At 37.3% G+C, this 17,955-nt stretch overlaps 1 protein-coding gene across 17 annotated transcripts in view; it reads right to left on the reverse strand.

Annotated features, from left to right (window-relative positions):
* LTBP1 (latent transforming growth factor beta binding protein 1) overlaps window positions 1-17,955 on the reverse strand; it is a 359,100-nt gene that overhangs the window by 120,598 nt on the left and 220,547 nt on the right. For 15 of the 17 annotated variants that reach the window (XM_023537808.1, XM_023537807.1, XM_023537801.1 and 12 more), the window contains 2 exons: window positions 9,156-9,278; window positions 1,694-1,861 (listed from right to left, as the gene is read on the reverse strand). In XM_023537808.1, coding sequence (XP_023393576.1) covers window positions 1,694-1,861; window positions 9,156-9,278 — 291 coding nt within the window. The remainder of the gene's footprint in view (window positions 1-1,693; window positions 1,862-9,155; window positions 9,279-17,955) is intronic. The other 2 variants (XM_023537810.1, XM_023537813.1) reach the window with 1 other exon arrangement.

Below are 17,955 nucleotides of genomic sequence, written 5' to 3' on the forward strand. Positions count from 1 at the left end.
ATAATCCGCAGGAATAAGTAAAGGGAAAAGGCAAGGGTGGCAAAGCAGTGTGTGGCCCAAGGAGGAAAAATCCACCTAATTTCTTCGGTGTTGGTGTTGGAGGCCAGTTACCAAAACGCAGACAGACACCCAGGAGCTTATGGTCTACTTTTTATTTCTACTTTTAAAATTGAAAGTAAAATAAGTCATTTCTCACTTCCACTGAACAAGAGATCTCCTAATGAATTTTCTGGACCTCAGATTAGTTCTCAATAAAAAGGAAACTCGAAAATACTCCTTAAAGCATGCTAAAACATTGTTTTTCTAAGGATCACACATTAAATGGTGGAACCTCATTCTTACATTTAACTATGAAATATAATTCTTACTTAAAAGATGTTTTACAGAAGGAAACACAGTTTTCCATCAAATAACTGAAGTATTAATGAACTATTATTTTTATGAAAATCACATGTAACCAAAAATTGGTTAAGTGCAAAAATTTTATTTTTAATATTATTTTCGAAGTTAGCTATTGTATTTTATGGAGGAACCTCCCTGCGTTACACTCACCATCTTGAGTATCTTTCAAATAAGAGTTACGAAGCTATCAAAACTGAACTTAAAGAGAAATGTGCCTATGAATTATAAATATCATATTTTTTATTATTACTTTTTAATAAAGGGTAGATCAGATCCTAGAGCCTTTTGGAGATGTCTAAGATTACCCAGTCTTCCAAAATATCATCAACATTATACTATCCTCTGCCTTACCAGTTCTTTTGGATCCTAACCACCACTAAAGGTGGATCATAATATTTAAATTTATATTTAAACCCTGTCTGCTTGTAAGTTACAGCTTTAAAACTTTAATGGCCCTGTGATAGCTTATGCACTTCTCTAGGTGGGAAGCATCTTATCAAACAAGAAATTGAGTAAACTTTTTTATGTCCATCCCACATCAGTGAAATTGAGGCCACTCCTTCTTTGATAATTTGTTGATGCCCAGTATTTATTTGCAGAGTATGTCTCTTTTTTCTTTCATTGAACTCTACTTGATCCTGCTTGAGAAGTTGGTGACTCCTTGGTAAGAGTAAAGCCCTCAGATAAACTTACTCTTTCAGGGCATTAGACAATTATATACCAAACTGAAGGATAAAGAATAATTAACTTCTTAATGTTCGGCTCCCACCCAGAAGTTCACAGGGGCTTTGGCAGGATCTGCCCTTGAGTTACTAAAATTCCCTCCAGTTCCAATTGGAGATTTTAAGCACAATGTTCATAACAGAACCTGACAAGCACATGTTCAATAAATGAGTAAACGCATCAACCTGCACAAGATCTAGTTACTGTGCAAGTGGTAAGTGGCAAATCGTTAGGGAAAGTGCATGGCCCAGCAGGGCCTTCTGGTCTCTCCATACTTTTAAACAGTAGACTGAGAGTCCTAGAAGTGAGGATAAAATGTAATGGCTTTTCGTAACATTCGAAAGGAAGTCTAACGTTACATAGAAAGGGGAAAAATCTCTTTGCCATGTAATTTTTTCCACTGATTCAACCTTCTATATTCACGGTTTCTACAGAAGTGACAAAAACACATTGTTTTATTAAAAACCAAATTTAAAGTCAGAAACAAAAAAATAACTCTAGCTGCCAAAGTTGCCCTGTGTACTTGTGCGGCTGGGAATGAATGTGAGCGTGCAGCCGGGTGTCTTACCTGTACCTGGAAGGGGACATTTCTCACAGTGTGGGCCCCAGGCCTTGCCCACACTACAACAGCAGAGCTGCTTGGTGAGGTGAACAGACAGAGGGTGCATACACTGCCTTCCGGAACTGACAAGTCGGTAACACGGCCCTTTCTCCTCAGAGATCACAGGGGTATCAGCTGAAGCAGAGACATAAGGCCTGACGTCACCCAAGAAACAATAAAAACCAGGTAGACTTTTCAAATAATAGTAAAACGAACCTGAAAGTCTGGATTAGAAACTCTACTTCAGAATAAATTTATCTCGATTTAGGGCAAAAACTTTCTTGATTTACAGTCTTAATTTAGAGTTTCCCAAATGAGTTTGAGTCGAGGTACCAAATATTCTATCCGGTCCTTTCTTCCATTTTGGCAAGCATTAAATCAGGTATGTGGGCATAAGTGAACAGAAAGAATTTTAACCAAAGCTGCCCAAATAAACCTAGTAACCTGTTATCAAAATTACTACCTCATCTGTTTTCTTGTGTTTAGCCATAATAGAGGTAGTACTAGGGCAGAATATAGTGAAAACCCACAAAATTTTGTGTAAAGTCACAAACTGAACACACTGATGCTGGAAGCTAGCTATTGCTTTTCTCATTTTGAAGAAAATGAGAGCTTGCAGGGCCCCATCAGGTCTCACCCTAGAACAGTGAACAACGAACAGGAGGCAGGGAGTGGCCGCACTCCCAATGCCACACAAGACCCCGGTCCAGTCAGACAGCACAACAGAGAAGGGACAGACAAAGGGCTCACCTCTCAGAAAACAGTGCAAAAGCACACCAGCCTATAGTCATCCAAACCAAAACCTTAACCCTGATTCTTCTACTCTTACTACACAAGACTTCATGAATCTAATACCAGACCCTCTACTAGGTAGAAAGGGCAAACAAGAGGATAAGTAAGATACAGCCCTGCCTTCCAGGAGTTCGTGTTCTAGTGTAAATGTGGACGGACTATGTTCTATAGAGCCAGCTCCAGGCCAAAGTAAAACTGCTGAATAGACCAAACTTGCTGGTCTCCTCTCTGTCCCCTCTCCCATCCCAGTCAAAGCTCTTCTCTATTGTATCACTGTCCAAATGGGGTTTTCCCAATTTGCCACTCCCTTGCTCAATTCCTCTAGTACCTGATGCTTCCAAGACATTCTCTCTCTTTCCTGCTAAGACCTAAATTTTCATTCTCCCAAAAGGACTGACATCTCAACTACGTGCTACAAGAAACAACCTGATTAAATTGAGATGCTACAGCACAGTGAAAAGACCAAGAGCCAGACAGACCTGAGTTCACATGATAGGTCTGCCACTTGTCAGCAATAAAGCTTAAGGAAAGTCACTTTGACTGGTTGTGATGGTTAATTTTATGTGTCAACTTAGCTTAGGACCAAACTCAAATATTTGGTCAATGATAAGTCTGGATGCTGTTATCATGGTATTTTTTTTTTTTACATGAGATGAACATTTAAATCAATAGTCTTTGAGTAAAGCAGATCACTCTCCAGAATATGGGTGGTCCTCGCCCAATCAGTTGAAAGCCTTAAGAAGCGGGGGACTGATTTCCCCCAGAAAAGAGAATTTTGCCAAAAGACAGCCTTCAGACACAAACTGCAATATCAGCTCTTTCCTTGGTTTCCACTCTGCCAGCCTACCCCATAGATATTTGACCAGACAGTTTCTATAATCACATGAACCAATTCCTTAAAATCTCTACCCCCGCCCCACACACCCTGATTGGTTCTGTTTCTCTGGAGAAAGCCCTGATTAATTCAAATAATAGTATGAATTATATGGATGAACTTCAAATAACTTCCTCACTTTTAAATGATAGGCTCAATGTACCGAATAGAAACATCATATGATAAGCCTTTGCTACAGAGTAGACACAACACACACATGTTGGCCATTCTTATGATTATGAAAGCAGATATCTCTATACTGTCAAAGACATTTGTACCCAGCTTGATCGCTGCTTAGCAGTAGGATTTCAATAAAGTGAAGACAGTTGTCAAAAACAGTTACTACTGGTGAATGGGAACATGGGCACGGGGGAAGAGGGGAGTAGAGGAGACCTTCCTAAGGCTTCAAAACTTACAAACTCTAATAAGGCCAGCTTTGTCTAACAATAAAGTGGTAGGAAGGAGAAGTTTCAGTCATTTCCTCTCCCTTCTCCTAGTCACTTTCTGGAGTCTGTACAAGTAAGTTATGAAAGATCGAAGGTCACAGAACAAAAGTAAAAAAAAAATAAGAGCATGGTTATTATTCTTAAAAGGAAAAGTCCCTGGAATCATTGACCATCACTCATATAGTACGTGTATTTGTATGAATATGTGTGTGTATCTATAGGTTGTACCTGTATAATCTTAAGAACATATTCTACATAGTTCTAGTATCATCCGCTCACAAATCATTTTGCTCCACATTTTCCTCTCCAAAGTGTTTGGAACTCACACAACAATACCTCCATAGAAACAATGTCAGGTCAACTCACTAGAGTCTGTTTTAGGTCAACTCACTAAAGTCTGTGGCAGGGCTTAATTCTAATATCAATTATATTAATGTTAGTTCTAGATCCCAGGAACAAGGACCATTTAGAGCAGAACAGAGCAGGGTGTCCTCAAATCCTCTGCATTGGCAAACAGTGACACTGGATCCCCTCCACTTCCCTATACGCGCATCCTTGTATTCAGCTCACCCACATATCCAGAGTAGGATGCTACTGTAGGCACTATTCCTGTTAGACTCAACGCTGTTCCCCTATCCAAGTACTCTACTTTGAGATCACCAACCAGGCCTATCCCCCAAATTAAACCAGCATTCAAAATCAGCCGTTCAGTGTTTTAAGGGATTAATAAGTGTGTGTTACTAAGAAATTGCTTGTTAACTAAAGTGAGTCTCTGGTTGTTGTTATCACATGCATTGTGTGCACGCGCATAGAGACTAAATAAAATTTTAGGCATTTGATCATTTAGAGAATAAAGGTAGAAGTCTGGCAAGCTAATTCTTCCTGAACATCTTACCCTAAAAGATCTGTTTTAAACACCTTTGTCTTCCCATCATTTCCTAACCCAAATATTCTCTGTAAGCACTGAGGTACCCAGAGTACTGATGTGTTTTTTTTTTCTGTGACAGCTTTCCAAAGTACTTCAGGCGGACAACTTTTGGGGAGTAAGAGAATCACTGATTTACAGTCATTAGTAAGTCAATTGTTAGTGAGTCTGGGAGCTTCAGAAAATGTTCTAACTACATGTTTTGCGTCGCCCCAAATGTACATAAGAATTAGCAACTAACTAATAAAAAATCTACTCCTTTAGAGATGAAAAAAACTATGAAGGATGCCACTGAAAAGGTCTAACTTACATACCTAAATTTTACTGATGATCCTATTATTCAAGTTTTCTTTGATCTAAAACTATATGGACAAACAAGTATTGGTTTATGCATCAGACTTCTAACGAAGTGTGCCCTTTAAAACCTTCCCTATTTTAATATCTAAATTACCTGTTATTCTTTTATCATTTTGAATGACTCACATGGCAATTCAATTTATTTCATTAAACATCTCTAGCATTTTCACCTTCTAGTCATCAAGACACATAAGCCTAGGAACAATATGCTACCCAGAATTATACGAGATTGGTGTTTCTATCATCTGAGTATCTTTACCCACAGGTGGAAAGCTAGTTGTAAAGGGAGATTAATATACTACATTTATTATTTAAAATATGGTATATGATTATACATTCTAAGAACAGATGAAAATGGGTATGAGACTGAGTACTGAAGACCAATAACAAAGGGTGCTGATAGGTTCACCTAAGCAGTTATGCTGAAACAGTGGTTTTGCACATTGTTTTGTTTTGAAGGATGCGTTGCTAAGATAAAAGTAACAAGATTCAGGTACTTTATATAAAGAGAGGAAAAAAACATTTCAGAGGCATAAAACCTACAGGAAATGCCACATCATTCAGTCAGGAAGACAAATCTTTTGCTCTTGGCTAGAGACACGAAAGAAATCTTCAAAAGTAATAAACTTATAGCTCTGTATCCAATGCTGATGGCGATTCAATTGCAAAATAGTAAGAAGGTAAGATGCTATAGTTTTCTTATTTGGGTTTCCCAATGGCATATTAAACAACTTATACTTAATTATAGGGTCACATGAGAAATCTTACTATACTTTCAAAGACATGCTGCTCTAATCAATTCAAATGTGAATAAGTATCATTAACCTGATCTAGAACCCTAAATTTGGAGGTATAAACCCAGTTTTAAATCTCAAATGTCAGTTACTAGCTGTGTGATCGTGAGGAGTTGCTTAAACTCTCCTAGCTTCAATTTCCTAATGTCTAAAATAAGAATGCATATTTCAAAAAGATGCTAGGGAAATTTAAATAGAAATGATGTACAAAAATATGACTAAATTTTAGAAGGGATTTGTAACTGACTTCCAGGGTTATGGCAGAAGTTCCTGAGCACATCCTCTCTAACTCTCTACTTCTGCCAATTAGTGACAAGTCCATGGGTTGAGAATCCTATGAAACAGCAAAAGTCCAAGCTCAGAATCCTTTAATTTGGGCTCCTATTTACTGAACCTGTGGACACACCCTCTGCAGCATTCATCCTGGAGCTCTTGAATTCTCGGAGAAAATTAACTGCAGCTCAGCAAATCAGAAAATTTTCCTACTACAGCTGCAAAGATTATTATTATACTTTTCACCTTTTCCCATAGGTAGGTAGAAGCAGGTCTAGAGAATGCTGCTGCAGCATCCTAAGCCACAGACAGAGAGGTAAGAGGCGACAAATGCCAGAACCCTCCTACTTTCTTTCTTTCAGCTTAGCTAAGTCAAGGACAGAGAGCGAGCAAGGAGCAAAATAGAAATGGTTGCAACCTTTGGCTGGAATCAAGGAATTCTGAGGGTGTTCACCTCAGTGCATTCAAGAACAGGGAGAGCTTCCCACTGCTCCTCAGCCATTGCCAAGTGCATTTCTTTGAGTCCACAGAATCAGCCACATCTTTTATAGCCTGGATATGCCCTAAATCCACGCTGTCTGAACAAATGTGGTCAACCTCCCTCCATTTGCTTGCATGCTCTACTCATGGCTGTTTTTATACTTCTCAAGAACATATATTCCAAATGTTAATGCAATAACAACTTTGCTCAGTGCCTTTGTGAACGTGTCTCTATGTGACACCCATTCTTTTTCTGCTACTGTCCCATGACTTTTAAGGGTATCGTCATCTTGCTAATATTTTTTCCCTTACTCTGTAAACATCATTTTCTTCCTTGATTCTTCTCAGCTGTCTTCAACCTTTCCCCCATTGGTTTGTTCAAAATATAGTTCACCAGCAAATCAGACTGGATTGAACAAAGTTACAAATCCTGAAGGGACTCTACATATCTCTGTGAAATTATATGTGGTAAATTCAAAGGAAAGAGAAATAAATCTGCCCATTCAACGCTGGTACAGAGCCCAGGTTTTAACTTCAAACTCTAAACGGGAACATTTAACTAGCAACAAACATCTCCCAATACTTATCATTTCAGCTGTTCTAGTTGAACCATAAAATTGAATTATTTATTTTTCAAATAAGAATGGATGGTTGTTTAATAAGTTCAGTACTATTTGAGCACTGACAGGGAAAATAAATGCTAAGGAAATGTGTAAGTGTTTCAAAAATCTCATGGCAAATTTCAACAATCTTATTAAAACTGGGATGTCTGCCCTTAATGCTAGACATCGGATCAAGTCAAAGTTTAATAAAACACTTTGTGACCAGTTCTCCAAGTTTATCTTATCTGCAACCTTCAATGTAGTAATTTTAACCAGACTACAAGTCGAATTATTTAAGGAGGGAAAAAAACATTCACAACAAATTCTATATCCAAACTCTGCAGAATCTTTTATGCTTAAATTATAAAACTATTTAAAATATTTATACATGTAATTCAAATCAGTCAGAAATTATCTATAAATTCTCTGGATATTGTCAACAATGTGATTTTTTTGGCCTGAAATTATCAAATTCTTGCATCAGTTTTCACACGTACCTTGTATGGAAACATAATTTTAGTCTAATTTTACTGCTGGCCAAAAAAAAAGCTCTTATAATTAGGTGTCTGTCTGTTTCATGATCAGGACTATCTGTGAAAGAACATGGGTAAAAGGACTTACGTGCAAAATTTCCTAATCTGCATTTGACAGTTTTTAAAGGAAAACAGCAGTAATTAGTAACAATGTTCCAAAAGACTCAACAAATTCATCTAAAAGTAATGAATGAGATTGTCATTTTAATTTACTACCCTTGTCTTTATTTCATCATGTCTATGATCTTAGCTTAGGGTACAGTTAGAGAGAGATGCACAGTTAAAAATAAATGATGGTACCTTCATGAAAAATATATCTTGACCAAATGGCAAGTTTAAAACCAGGGACTAGAAGGATGCAGTTTAATATATACCAAATCCACATTAAAAAATAGAAAAGTAAAAACAACAAATGTTGCAGAACAGAGGTTAATACAGAATTAATTTAAAATATTTAAACTTCTTTTGCATATGGCTTTGAAAAATGTGCAGTGTTTACCTATCTTGTAATAATGAGCATAAATACCATGAAAAAAAAGATAACCTTAAAAAAAATCTGCATTTGAGAACTTTATAACTAAAATGCATCCATCTCTAATTGATTTGTAGTGATTACACTGAATTAAATTTTATGGTGAGAGTCTCTTTGGAAAATCTGTATTTTCTGTACCAATATTATAATATGTGGCTTGATGCAGGATTTTTACCCTTACCAGGTACAAGAGAAAATCTTAGAGACAACATTTATAAGGCAAAACAGTATAACTTTTAGGACACATTTTGGTGGTTTTTGAGGACAACAAAATAAAATATTTGAAATTAGAACTGAATAGAAAATCTGAAATGCAGGGCCTTGGTAACTATTTCCCAGACTCTTCCAACTAAGAAAGTACAGTGAAACCTCATTAAATCAGACACCAATGACTCAGAATTTGGAATAATTAAAAACAGAAGCTGGAATAAAGTTTAACTCAGCCTAAATAATGCTTAAAATACTCATGAAGGAAAAAACTTTTCATCTCTCAGGTATGCTCATTTTAATTAACTCTTTCCTTTTCATCAAAATATATCTTCCCAGTGTGCTTGTTCTCCACCTTGACTTTCAGCTATTATATTTTTCTAAACACAATAAAAATGCATTTAGGGGAAAGTTCCATAACATAAATTTTTTAGTATATCAGACTTGTCTCCTCCGTCTTGTAGTTTTAATGAGGTTTTCCTGCATATTTACACTATTCAGTTGACCACTGAGTATGTACCTTCTTTTTGGATAGCTCCCCACTGCCTCCCTCCACACCTCCCCCCCTCAAAAAAAATGACTCAACATTGAAATAAAAAGTAATCATTACTTACGGACACAACTTGTAAAAGTAGGATCCGGCCCAAATCCCATTTTGCAGGTACATCTATAGCTGCCCATGGTATTCAAACACTCACCATTAGGGCACACACCCTGTAGCTGGCATTCATTAATATCTGCATGAAAACACAATTCTTTTAGAAGGAACAGTCAAGCCCTGTTGGACAAATTCTTAGAGTAAATTGCATTTTCTTTCTTTTTCGCCGTAATTTCCTTGTTATAGTAAATAAGAGATGTTAGCAGCTTTTAATGCATCGAGTGTGAATGAACTAAAATCAAATCAATTATTGAACATCTACGATTTATATATCAAATATTCATTATGTAGCTACTATGTACCCTGTTCTGTTCTAAATATTAGGGATTTACCAGTGAACAAAACTGACAAAAGAGTCTGGTCTTCACAGAGCTTACATTTTAGCGTATGTTAAGCATTCTAGAGCATACAGGTAAGGCAAATGGTCCCACCCTAGAGATACTGACAGTCTAGTCGTACATGAAACTATGTAAAAAATTAAAGAAGTGAAAATCAGTTCAAGTTATCACAATTAGAAGAAAGATCATAAACTTGAAATGAATATGAAATTGCCTACATAGACAGTAAGGGCTACAAAAGGAAGATGAAGTTGGGGGATACCATAGCATTGCAAAGAAGGTAAGATTTCAGCAGGCATTGAAGTTGGGGAGAAGTTAGATGGATGGGTAAGAAGGGGTGAATGATCTATGTGGGTGGACACTGCAGTATAAGCACAATGACTAGAGAAGGGAAGGGGGGATCAGGAAATTGTGAGTCAAACCACTGGCTTAAAAGGAAGTTTCGGGAAGGTATATATTGGAAAAAGAGCTGGTTAAAGCCAGGCTAGATATAATTTTATTGAGAACAGGGAGCCATACTAAAGTTTTCTGAACAGGAGGAAGATATAATCAAAGGCAGGCTCTAGGGAAATTCATCTGGCTAGCACATGGCTTGGTGAGAAAAGATTAAAAGTTTGATCACTGAAGGAGTAATGCAAGTATGCGGCTGGTGACAAGCCAGGTTGGTGACACTGAGAATAATCAGGAAGGAAAGGAATAATTTTTTTAAAAGAACAACTGACAATGCGTGGTGTTTGACTGGCCAACGTAACATTAGAAAGAAAGAGAAAGGAGTTGAAGATACCCGGGAGGCCTCTAATCTGGGAAAAGAGAAGACATTTTTGGTTTTGTGGAAAGTTCTGAGGAGGAAAGAGGCAGATGAAGATATTAGTTTTACACTTGAAGGTCACAATGGGACACCCGAGTATAAATATCTAGCAGCAGCAGAAGATCCAAGAAGTGAAAAGAAAACACAGCTAGAAACAGAGATGTTTTGGTCATATGCATATGGTGATTGCTGTGGTCTGAATGTTTGTGCCCCGCCTCCAAATTCATATGTTGAAATCCTAACCCCAAAGGTGATGGCATTAGTAGGTGGGGTTTTCGGGAAGAGCTTAAATCATAAGGGTATAACCCTCAAGACTGGGATTAATGCCCTATGAAAGAGGCTCCAGAGAAATCCTTCATTCCTTCCTCCACCTAAGGACACAAGGGAGAAGTCTGCCACCCAAAAGGGACCTTCACCAAAAGGAGACAATGCTGGTGCCTTGATCTTGGACTTCTCAGCCTCCAGAACTGTGAGCTATAAAGATCTGTTGTTTAGAAGCTACCCAGTCAGTGGCATTTTGTTATAGCAGCCCGAAGGGACTAAGATGGTAATCCAAATAAGTTAGAAGAGGAGAGAGAAAAATGTGGTGATTTTAAAAAAGAAAGATTATAGAGTTATTTGCAGAGGTAATTAATTAAAAATCAAAAACAGAATGTGACAATTAAAAATGAAAAATTAGTCATCATTTATACTTTATTCCGTGTGGCTTATGAAGCTTAATAGTTAACAGACTTGGCTATTATCATTTCCTCTTCAAATAATATTTATTTCCTTCAATCATTAATTCTAATAAAACTTTTATTAAAGACCCTAATATTAATTTTCTAAATTAAAATCGAACACAATTATAGCAAAATATTATTTGGCAGAACTGTCACACAAAAAGGCAAATACAGCCCTCAATAAATCATTACTTGCTTATATTTCATATTCTAAGTACTACAGATATCTATATGGCCATATTTATCTAACATGTACAGTTTTTAATTTAATTTTAGTGATAAAATACATTTTCAATGACATTCAAATGACAAATTAACACATATATTTGTTGTATCATTCCACGGCATTCCAACTTGGATCCAGCTTGAAATGGGTACAGCTACATTACACCTGGCACAGCATACGATCCAGTGCCTATCTTATCTTTTTTTTTCAGAGCTTGTAATACACAAGCTGTAATACACACTTGGGCTGTAATACACACTTATGCACAGCATGAAATTGAAAATATTCCCCCGTAACTCATTCTCCTTGAGAAAACCACTATGAAAGACCAGGAAGAGTGCCAAGTCCAGTTGGGGCTTACATAGCATAAGCAAAGCCCTATCATATGTCCCAAATTAAACCTCAAGTTTGGGTAACGAGCCAGTTGTGGTCAAAAAGGCTGCACAAAATCTCCACTCTTCCGTTTCGGCTCCTGTCCCCATCAGGTGTAATTTTCAGCCTTTCTCTTTTTCTGACCGGCTTGCACCCCTAATCACTGGCTGCACCACACTACACATTCCATGCTCACCTCTTGGGACCTAGAATTAACAGTACCATCCAGTCTCACTGCTGGATGCCAGGTTAAGGTAGAGGGAGGTTTTCTCCCCCAGCGCATACAACCTAATGTACAACCACTGCCTGTGCCCTCCACCAATAACCCCTCTTTGATTCTCCTCAATGTTGCCCACTGCTTCAACCATGATGCTATGGTAATGGAGGACAGGAATTAAGAGCGCGCGCGCGCGCGCACGCACGCATACACACACACACACACACACACACACACACACACACACACACACACACACACACACACACAGCCACAGCTACAGGCAGGAAAGGAATAGACAAATCCATAAGGAAGGAGATCCTGTAAAGATTTCCCTTTTCTTACTATCTCTCTTCTGATCAGCTTGTGCCACCAGCACTAACAACATCGACTCCCCAAATTTTGAGCCACCGAAACCCAGAGAATGGACCTTTTCTTCATAACACACTCTCACAGCTTCTAGAAAAACTCCCATTTTGCTCAGCTGCCTCAATTTACTTTTTTATCATATTCTCTAAAATGCCATAAATTAGAGATTAATTGAATTCCCAAGTTTTTCTTTTTAAATTTACATACAGCAAAGTATATTAATCTTAAGTATACAGCTAGATGACTTTCGATGTATACACATGTGTGTATATATATGGATCTATATGCGTGTATGAGTGTGTGTGTGTGCAAGTACAGTGTAACCACCATCCAGATCATGTTTTAGAACATTTTTATTGCCTTTTTATTTTTGTGCCCTTTCCCAGTCAATAGCTCCGCACCCACAGGTAATTACTATCCTGACTTCTATTTCATCGCTTAGTCTTGCCTCTTCATGAACATCACATGAAGGGAATCATATTGTATATATTCTTTTGTCTGACTATTTTATTCATTTTTATGCCTGTGAGGTTCATTGATGTTGTTGCATACAGTAGTTCACTCTTTTACTGCTGTACTATATGTATGAGGATATCAAAATTAATTTATCCATTCTAATTTTGAGCTATCATTAAAAATGTTTCTGTGAACATTCATATGTATGTCTTTCAGAAGGGCTAGATACTCATTACTTTTGGGTTGATATCTAGGAGGAGGATTTCTGGGTCACTAGAGAAGGTCCAATAGATATTTAATAGATAATTTAATAGATATTGTCAAATAATTGTCCGAAGTGGCTATGCCAGTTTCCATTCCCAGTACCTTACATCCTTGTCAAATTATTCAGTCTTTTCATTTTAGTCATTCTGGCAGGAGTACAGTGTCGTCTCATTAAGGTTTTAACTTACACTTCCTTTTCACATATTTATTATGCCATTTGGATTGAGGAAAAAATGTTCTCTTTTAAAATGTAAATATCTACAAAAATGTTTTGGGTCAATAAGATAGCTTCCCTTTTAGCACTCGGGGAGGAACAGTTAGTGATTCTCAAAGAGGGACGATGCGTGTTTGCCCAGGGGATGTTTTGGGTTGTCACAAGGACTGGGGAATATCCAGTGGGTGGACACTGGGGAGCTAAACTTTCTAAAAGTGTAGTTAGTCTCCCTTGACAAAGAATTGTTCTGCCGAAAATGGCAATAATGCCCTCATTGAGAAACCCACACAGAGTTGATGAAAATAAGAGTTTGTAAGAGCAAAAGAGATCATTTTGAAGCACCGTTGCCTGAGGAAAATGGGGTGAAGGTGGGTGCTGGCTACATGAGAGGACTTAAAAGGTTCTCTTCACTCAACTCAGTGTATCTTCTTTATGTAGAAAGCTCCCTGCTGCCTCAGAGACTGTGCTTTGGACATAGAATAGAAGGAGGCTCAGCTAGAAGCAAAACAGAGACTGGGTCCCCCAAAATCTCTGAGTCTGGGGCTATGTGGTTTGTGATCTGCAAGGACAAAGTCAGCATAGCCAAGTCTGACCAGAATCTGATATGATTTATCAGATGCACCTGTAATCCTCAGACTGTTCCTAGAGCCTGGGCACCCTGCACACCTGCTTTATATAAGACAGTTCCCTTGCCTCTGCTGCAAATACTAAGTGTCTGTGAGAAGATGACATTTGCCAAAAAATTTTTTTAAATCACTGAAATTATTTCTGTGTCAAATCACATTTCAGATTTCAACAGCAACACTTTAAAAAGCATTCCATTTGTAAATTTATAATGCCCCATATGCAAAATTTTACATTTAAAAATTAGATAAGAACTCTTCTGTTTTCTTGCCACTATGTTCTTTCAAACCCCACGTTGTTCCTGAGAGGACTGTGGGTGGCTAGCCAGTTTATGTCCATTGTGTTAAAACAAACAAAAAAAGCAAAAAACGCATTCGCCATGATTTTTAGTTTAGAACCTCAGAAATGAATATGAAACATGAGCAGTTATTAAAACGATGTTCTGAGGAAGCCAAGCTTTTTAAGACCTTCCTAAATTAACTGAAGGAAATCAGAGATTCACAAATCCATTAGGAACCAAACATGGGTTAACTGAATACATCTGGATACGAGAAGTTTAAGGAGTCCACTAACAGAAGACATTATCAAGCCAAAGTTTAACAATTTTATGGAACACGATTGGCAAATTAAGAATTATAATTTTATTTAGACTTCAATTCCTATGATTCTTTTCTTTTTTGTAATTAAATAAAAGCTAACTTGATTATAATTTTTTTTATAAATAACTTATATTTGGCAAATATAATTGCATTTCAGGAGGCTCATATTTTACAGGGTCAGCCAATCGCTTTTAACATATTCTGATTAAATTCAAAGTATTTTAGCACTTAGTTTAAAAAACAAATGAATTTGTTCATTGTTCTCCCTCTGTAGACGACCAAAGCTCTCTAAACAACTGTGGAATTCTACCCTTTGAAGAAATGGTATAACCACTGCTTACAGCACTGTTTACTGTGTTAAGGAATGAAGGTCAAAATGAATGGCCTGAGTGGGTATTCTTGTAGAGCCAGTCACCCATCCCCTTATCTCCAGCTGAGTTGTTATGTTAGGGCATTCTAGAAGTTTACAGAAGCAGAAAGGAGGAGAGAAATGCAAATCTCATGTGTTCCTTTAGAGTAGGCAAAATCTATAGGACTACAGTTAATATGAAGGAGATTTACATGCTTCTCCACTTACTTAAAACAGTAATACAGTGTCTCTGCTTAACACAGCCTATCATGTACCTCACGCTATATATCAAGTTCAAAAATACAAAACTGCTCTTTTTCTAAATCTGAATGTCATACAGTTCAACCTATTACAACAGAAATAGAGGACTCGGTGTCTACTGTCCAGATAGTACAAGAACACAGAGTAGTTTAGAAACGTGCATAACGAAACTCCTTAAACCACCTTTTATAACACAACCTTATTATTTCAGTACTAAGGAATAAAATAATCTAGTACAATGAGGCAAGAATCTTCATCATCCTTTATATTTGTCCAACACACTTTATCTATCTCATTGGAACTTCATAACAATTCTCGACGGTGAGCAGTGCAATAGTTATTTCCATTGTATAGAGATAATTTTGTCCAAGATCATATTTCTTAAAAGAGTTAAGGGGATTTGAAGAAATCTAATGGGACAACTATCCAGCTTTGGTCTAACCAGGACACCAAATTATGTTACCTAGAACAAGTCACTGAATTTCTATTGGTCTCAGTTTTCTCTCCTGCAACACAAAGGAGATGAAACAGAAAATACCCAAGGTTACTCCAAGCTTAAATGTTCTTACTTCAAAACAACCTGTCAGTTGCCAGGGTTGAAAATGACCATAAATAAATTGTGACATTTATGCATAATATATTATGAACAGCATAAGTACCCTTATGGGAAATCAACACACTTTATGTATCTATTCTGTGTGTTTAACAAAGTGAGTAATAATTTATTGCCTTTTTAGTGATACAAGTTTACACAGGAAACGAGGCATGCTTAGTAACCAAAAGGAATTAGGTACAAGGTAAGAATAGCACATGAAGATCTTAATATTGTGTGAAAATGTGAAACTTTCTAGAGATTCTGCTGTGTATACTCAGCTTTTGTATTGCTGATGTATAGAACTTCCATCAAACAATTTAGCAACACGACTTCTCCTTGAAAGCAGAAAAAAAGGTCCCTTGAGGTAAATACTCTTCCTAGCCAGACAGACTATTTGGCTATTTAATATGGATCATTTACTTTTAGATAAAGGAGGAATTCATTCTCTAAAAGGACATATGTGTTTCTTAAACTTCCACAGAAGCAGCTTCACACTGGGTACACATGTCCCTGAAGGCACATGATGACATTCCACAGGGTACACACATGCTTGGATACTTTTAAAGGGATCAATGTCTAGGTCTTGAGCCTTTATAGGTTTCCTTTTTGAAAGGTGACCTTTTCTATCTTTCCTGGACTCAGTGCCTTCTTTCTCTTTACAAAGTCAAGTCTCCTCTTGTCCATCCGTAATACTTCTAGGCTTTCTAGGTACATTGCCCTACAATGCAAAATTCTCAAAGACACCAAACAAATGAACAATTCACAAAGATATCCCTCCTGAGGGAGTGTCACAGAAAGAGCGGTAAGTCTGATTTGTTTCATAAGAAGGCCTGGCTTTGCCAATTAGGTTAGACAGCAGACATTATTCATAAACTAAATAAGCCAACTCTATGGCTCCAAGGCTTTGATGAAAATATGCTTAAAGCACATATCTGATACCAACGGACCAGAAATAAATCTACCATATTCATTTAATTTCTGATGAAAAGAATGTAAATGTCAGCTTAAAAACATGTGGACACTAAGTTTCTCAAAATTATTTTAGCAGGTAAGTGAGCAAAAAAAAAAAAAAAAATGTTTGAAGATCAACACTCTAGAGCAATTTTACCCACGGTAGTTTACATAAAACCCAAGGTTTGTGAGGATTCTGCTAAAGGAAGGGTTCTGTGGCCAAACACTGCATAGTCTACATACCTGAGCGCATTAAAGAAAGACCCTGAGAAGTCCTTTGGCAAGGATTCTTGATTTTCTTTAACTCGGTATTTTCCACACATTTGGCCATGGAACCCTTTTTCACACACCATCTATTAACATCCTTCTGAAATGGTGGTCTGTGGAGCACATTTTGTAAAATGCTGCTTTCTAGGGCTGGCCCCACAAACTACCGTATGGGTCTCTTTGTGGTTATATTAGTTTTGACCGAGACCTCACTGCCACCAGACCTGTACATGTCTGCCATTATAAAATGGTAATCTAGCATAGGATGGATTTGACCCCTGGACTTGCTAAAAGGAGGCAAACCACTGTGGGAGCAACTCCCTTCCTCCTAATTCTTCCCTCTTCAGGATAACATGATAAAAGAATTATCAGAGCCCAGAGAACAGCTTGTATTTATTTCTCGATACATGTGTACTACACATGGAAGATGCTAATAACGCACATCTCTGTTGGTCTTGGATTTAACTACGGTCTACAGACACTACATTAATTTCTCCTTAAAACATTCACAGTAACATGAATCCATCACGGGTTCTCCTCATCACTTGTGATACAACAGCCATCTTCCCATTGATTTTACGGCCCTAGAGATTAAGGTCAAAGAGCTATTGGAAAATACAATGTGCTAATGACTCACTTCACCACTGTCTTTCCTGAAGAAAAGCGGATAAAATAAACAGACATTTCCTTTTTGAATCCTATCCCAGTGATATGAGCAGAGTAAGAGGATACACCAGAAAGTGATTCTAAAATAGATACAAATGGGTCCCAAATTGACTTTTAAATGCTGAAATACTCCAGATCAACACTCTTCAAATTCTTACTAAAAAGATTGTGTCTATTTAAATCAGAAACTGCAGCAGGAGTTCCAAGAGGATGCCTAGAACAGTAAGACAGCCCTTCAAGTCTGGGTAACATCTATTAATTCTCTCTTAGCCACTGACTACTATAAAACATGATTCGGAATCACATTAACTACAGCACAGTTTCTGGCATTAAAACACTAAATACAGCAGAGGACTGTATGAATTTGTATCCTGTAGGCTAAATAAAAAGAATTTTAAACATTTTTAAGTGTCTTAAAGAACTGAAATATCAAGTCTGGTTGATTCCAGTCGTAGTTT

The sequence above is a fragment of the Pteropus vampyrus genome, unplaced genomic scaffold (assembly GCF_000151845.1).
Source record: "Pteropus vampyrus isolate Shadow unplaced genomic scaffold, Pvam_2.0 Scaffold200, whole genome shotgun sequence".
NCBI classification, from domain to species: Eukaryota; Metazoa; Chordata; class Mammalia; order Chiroptera; family Pteropodidae; genus Pteropus; species Pteropus vampyrus.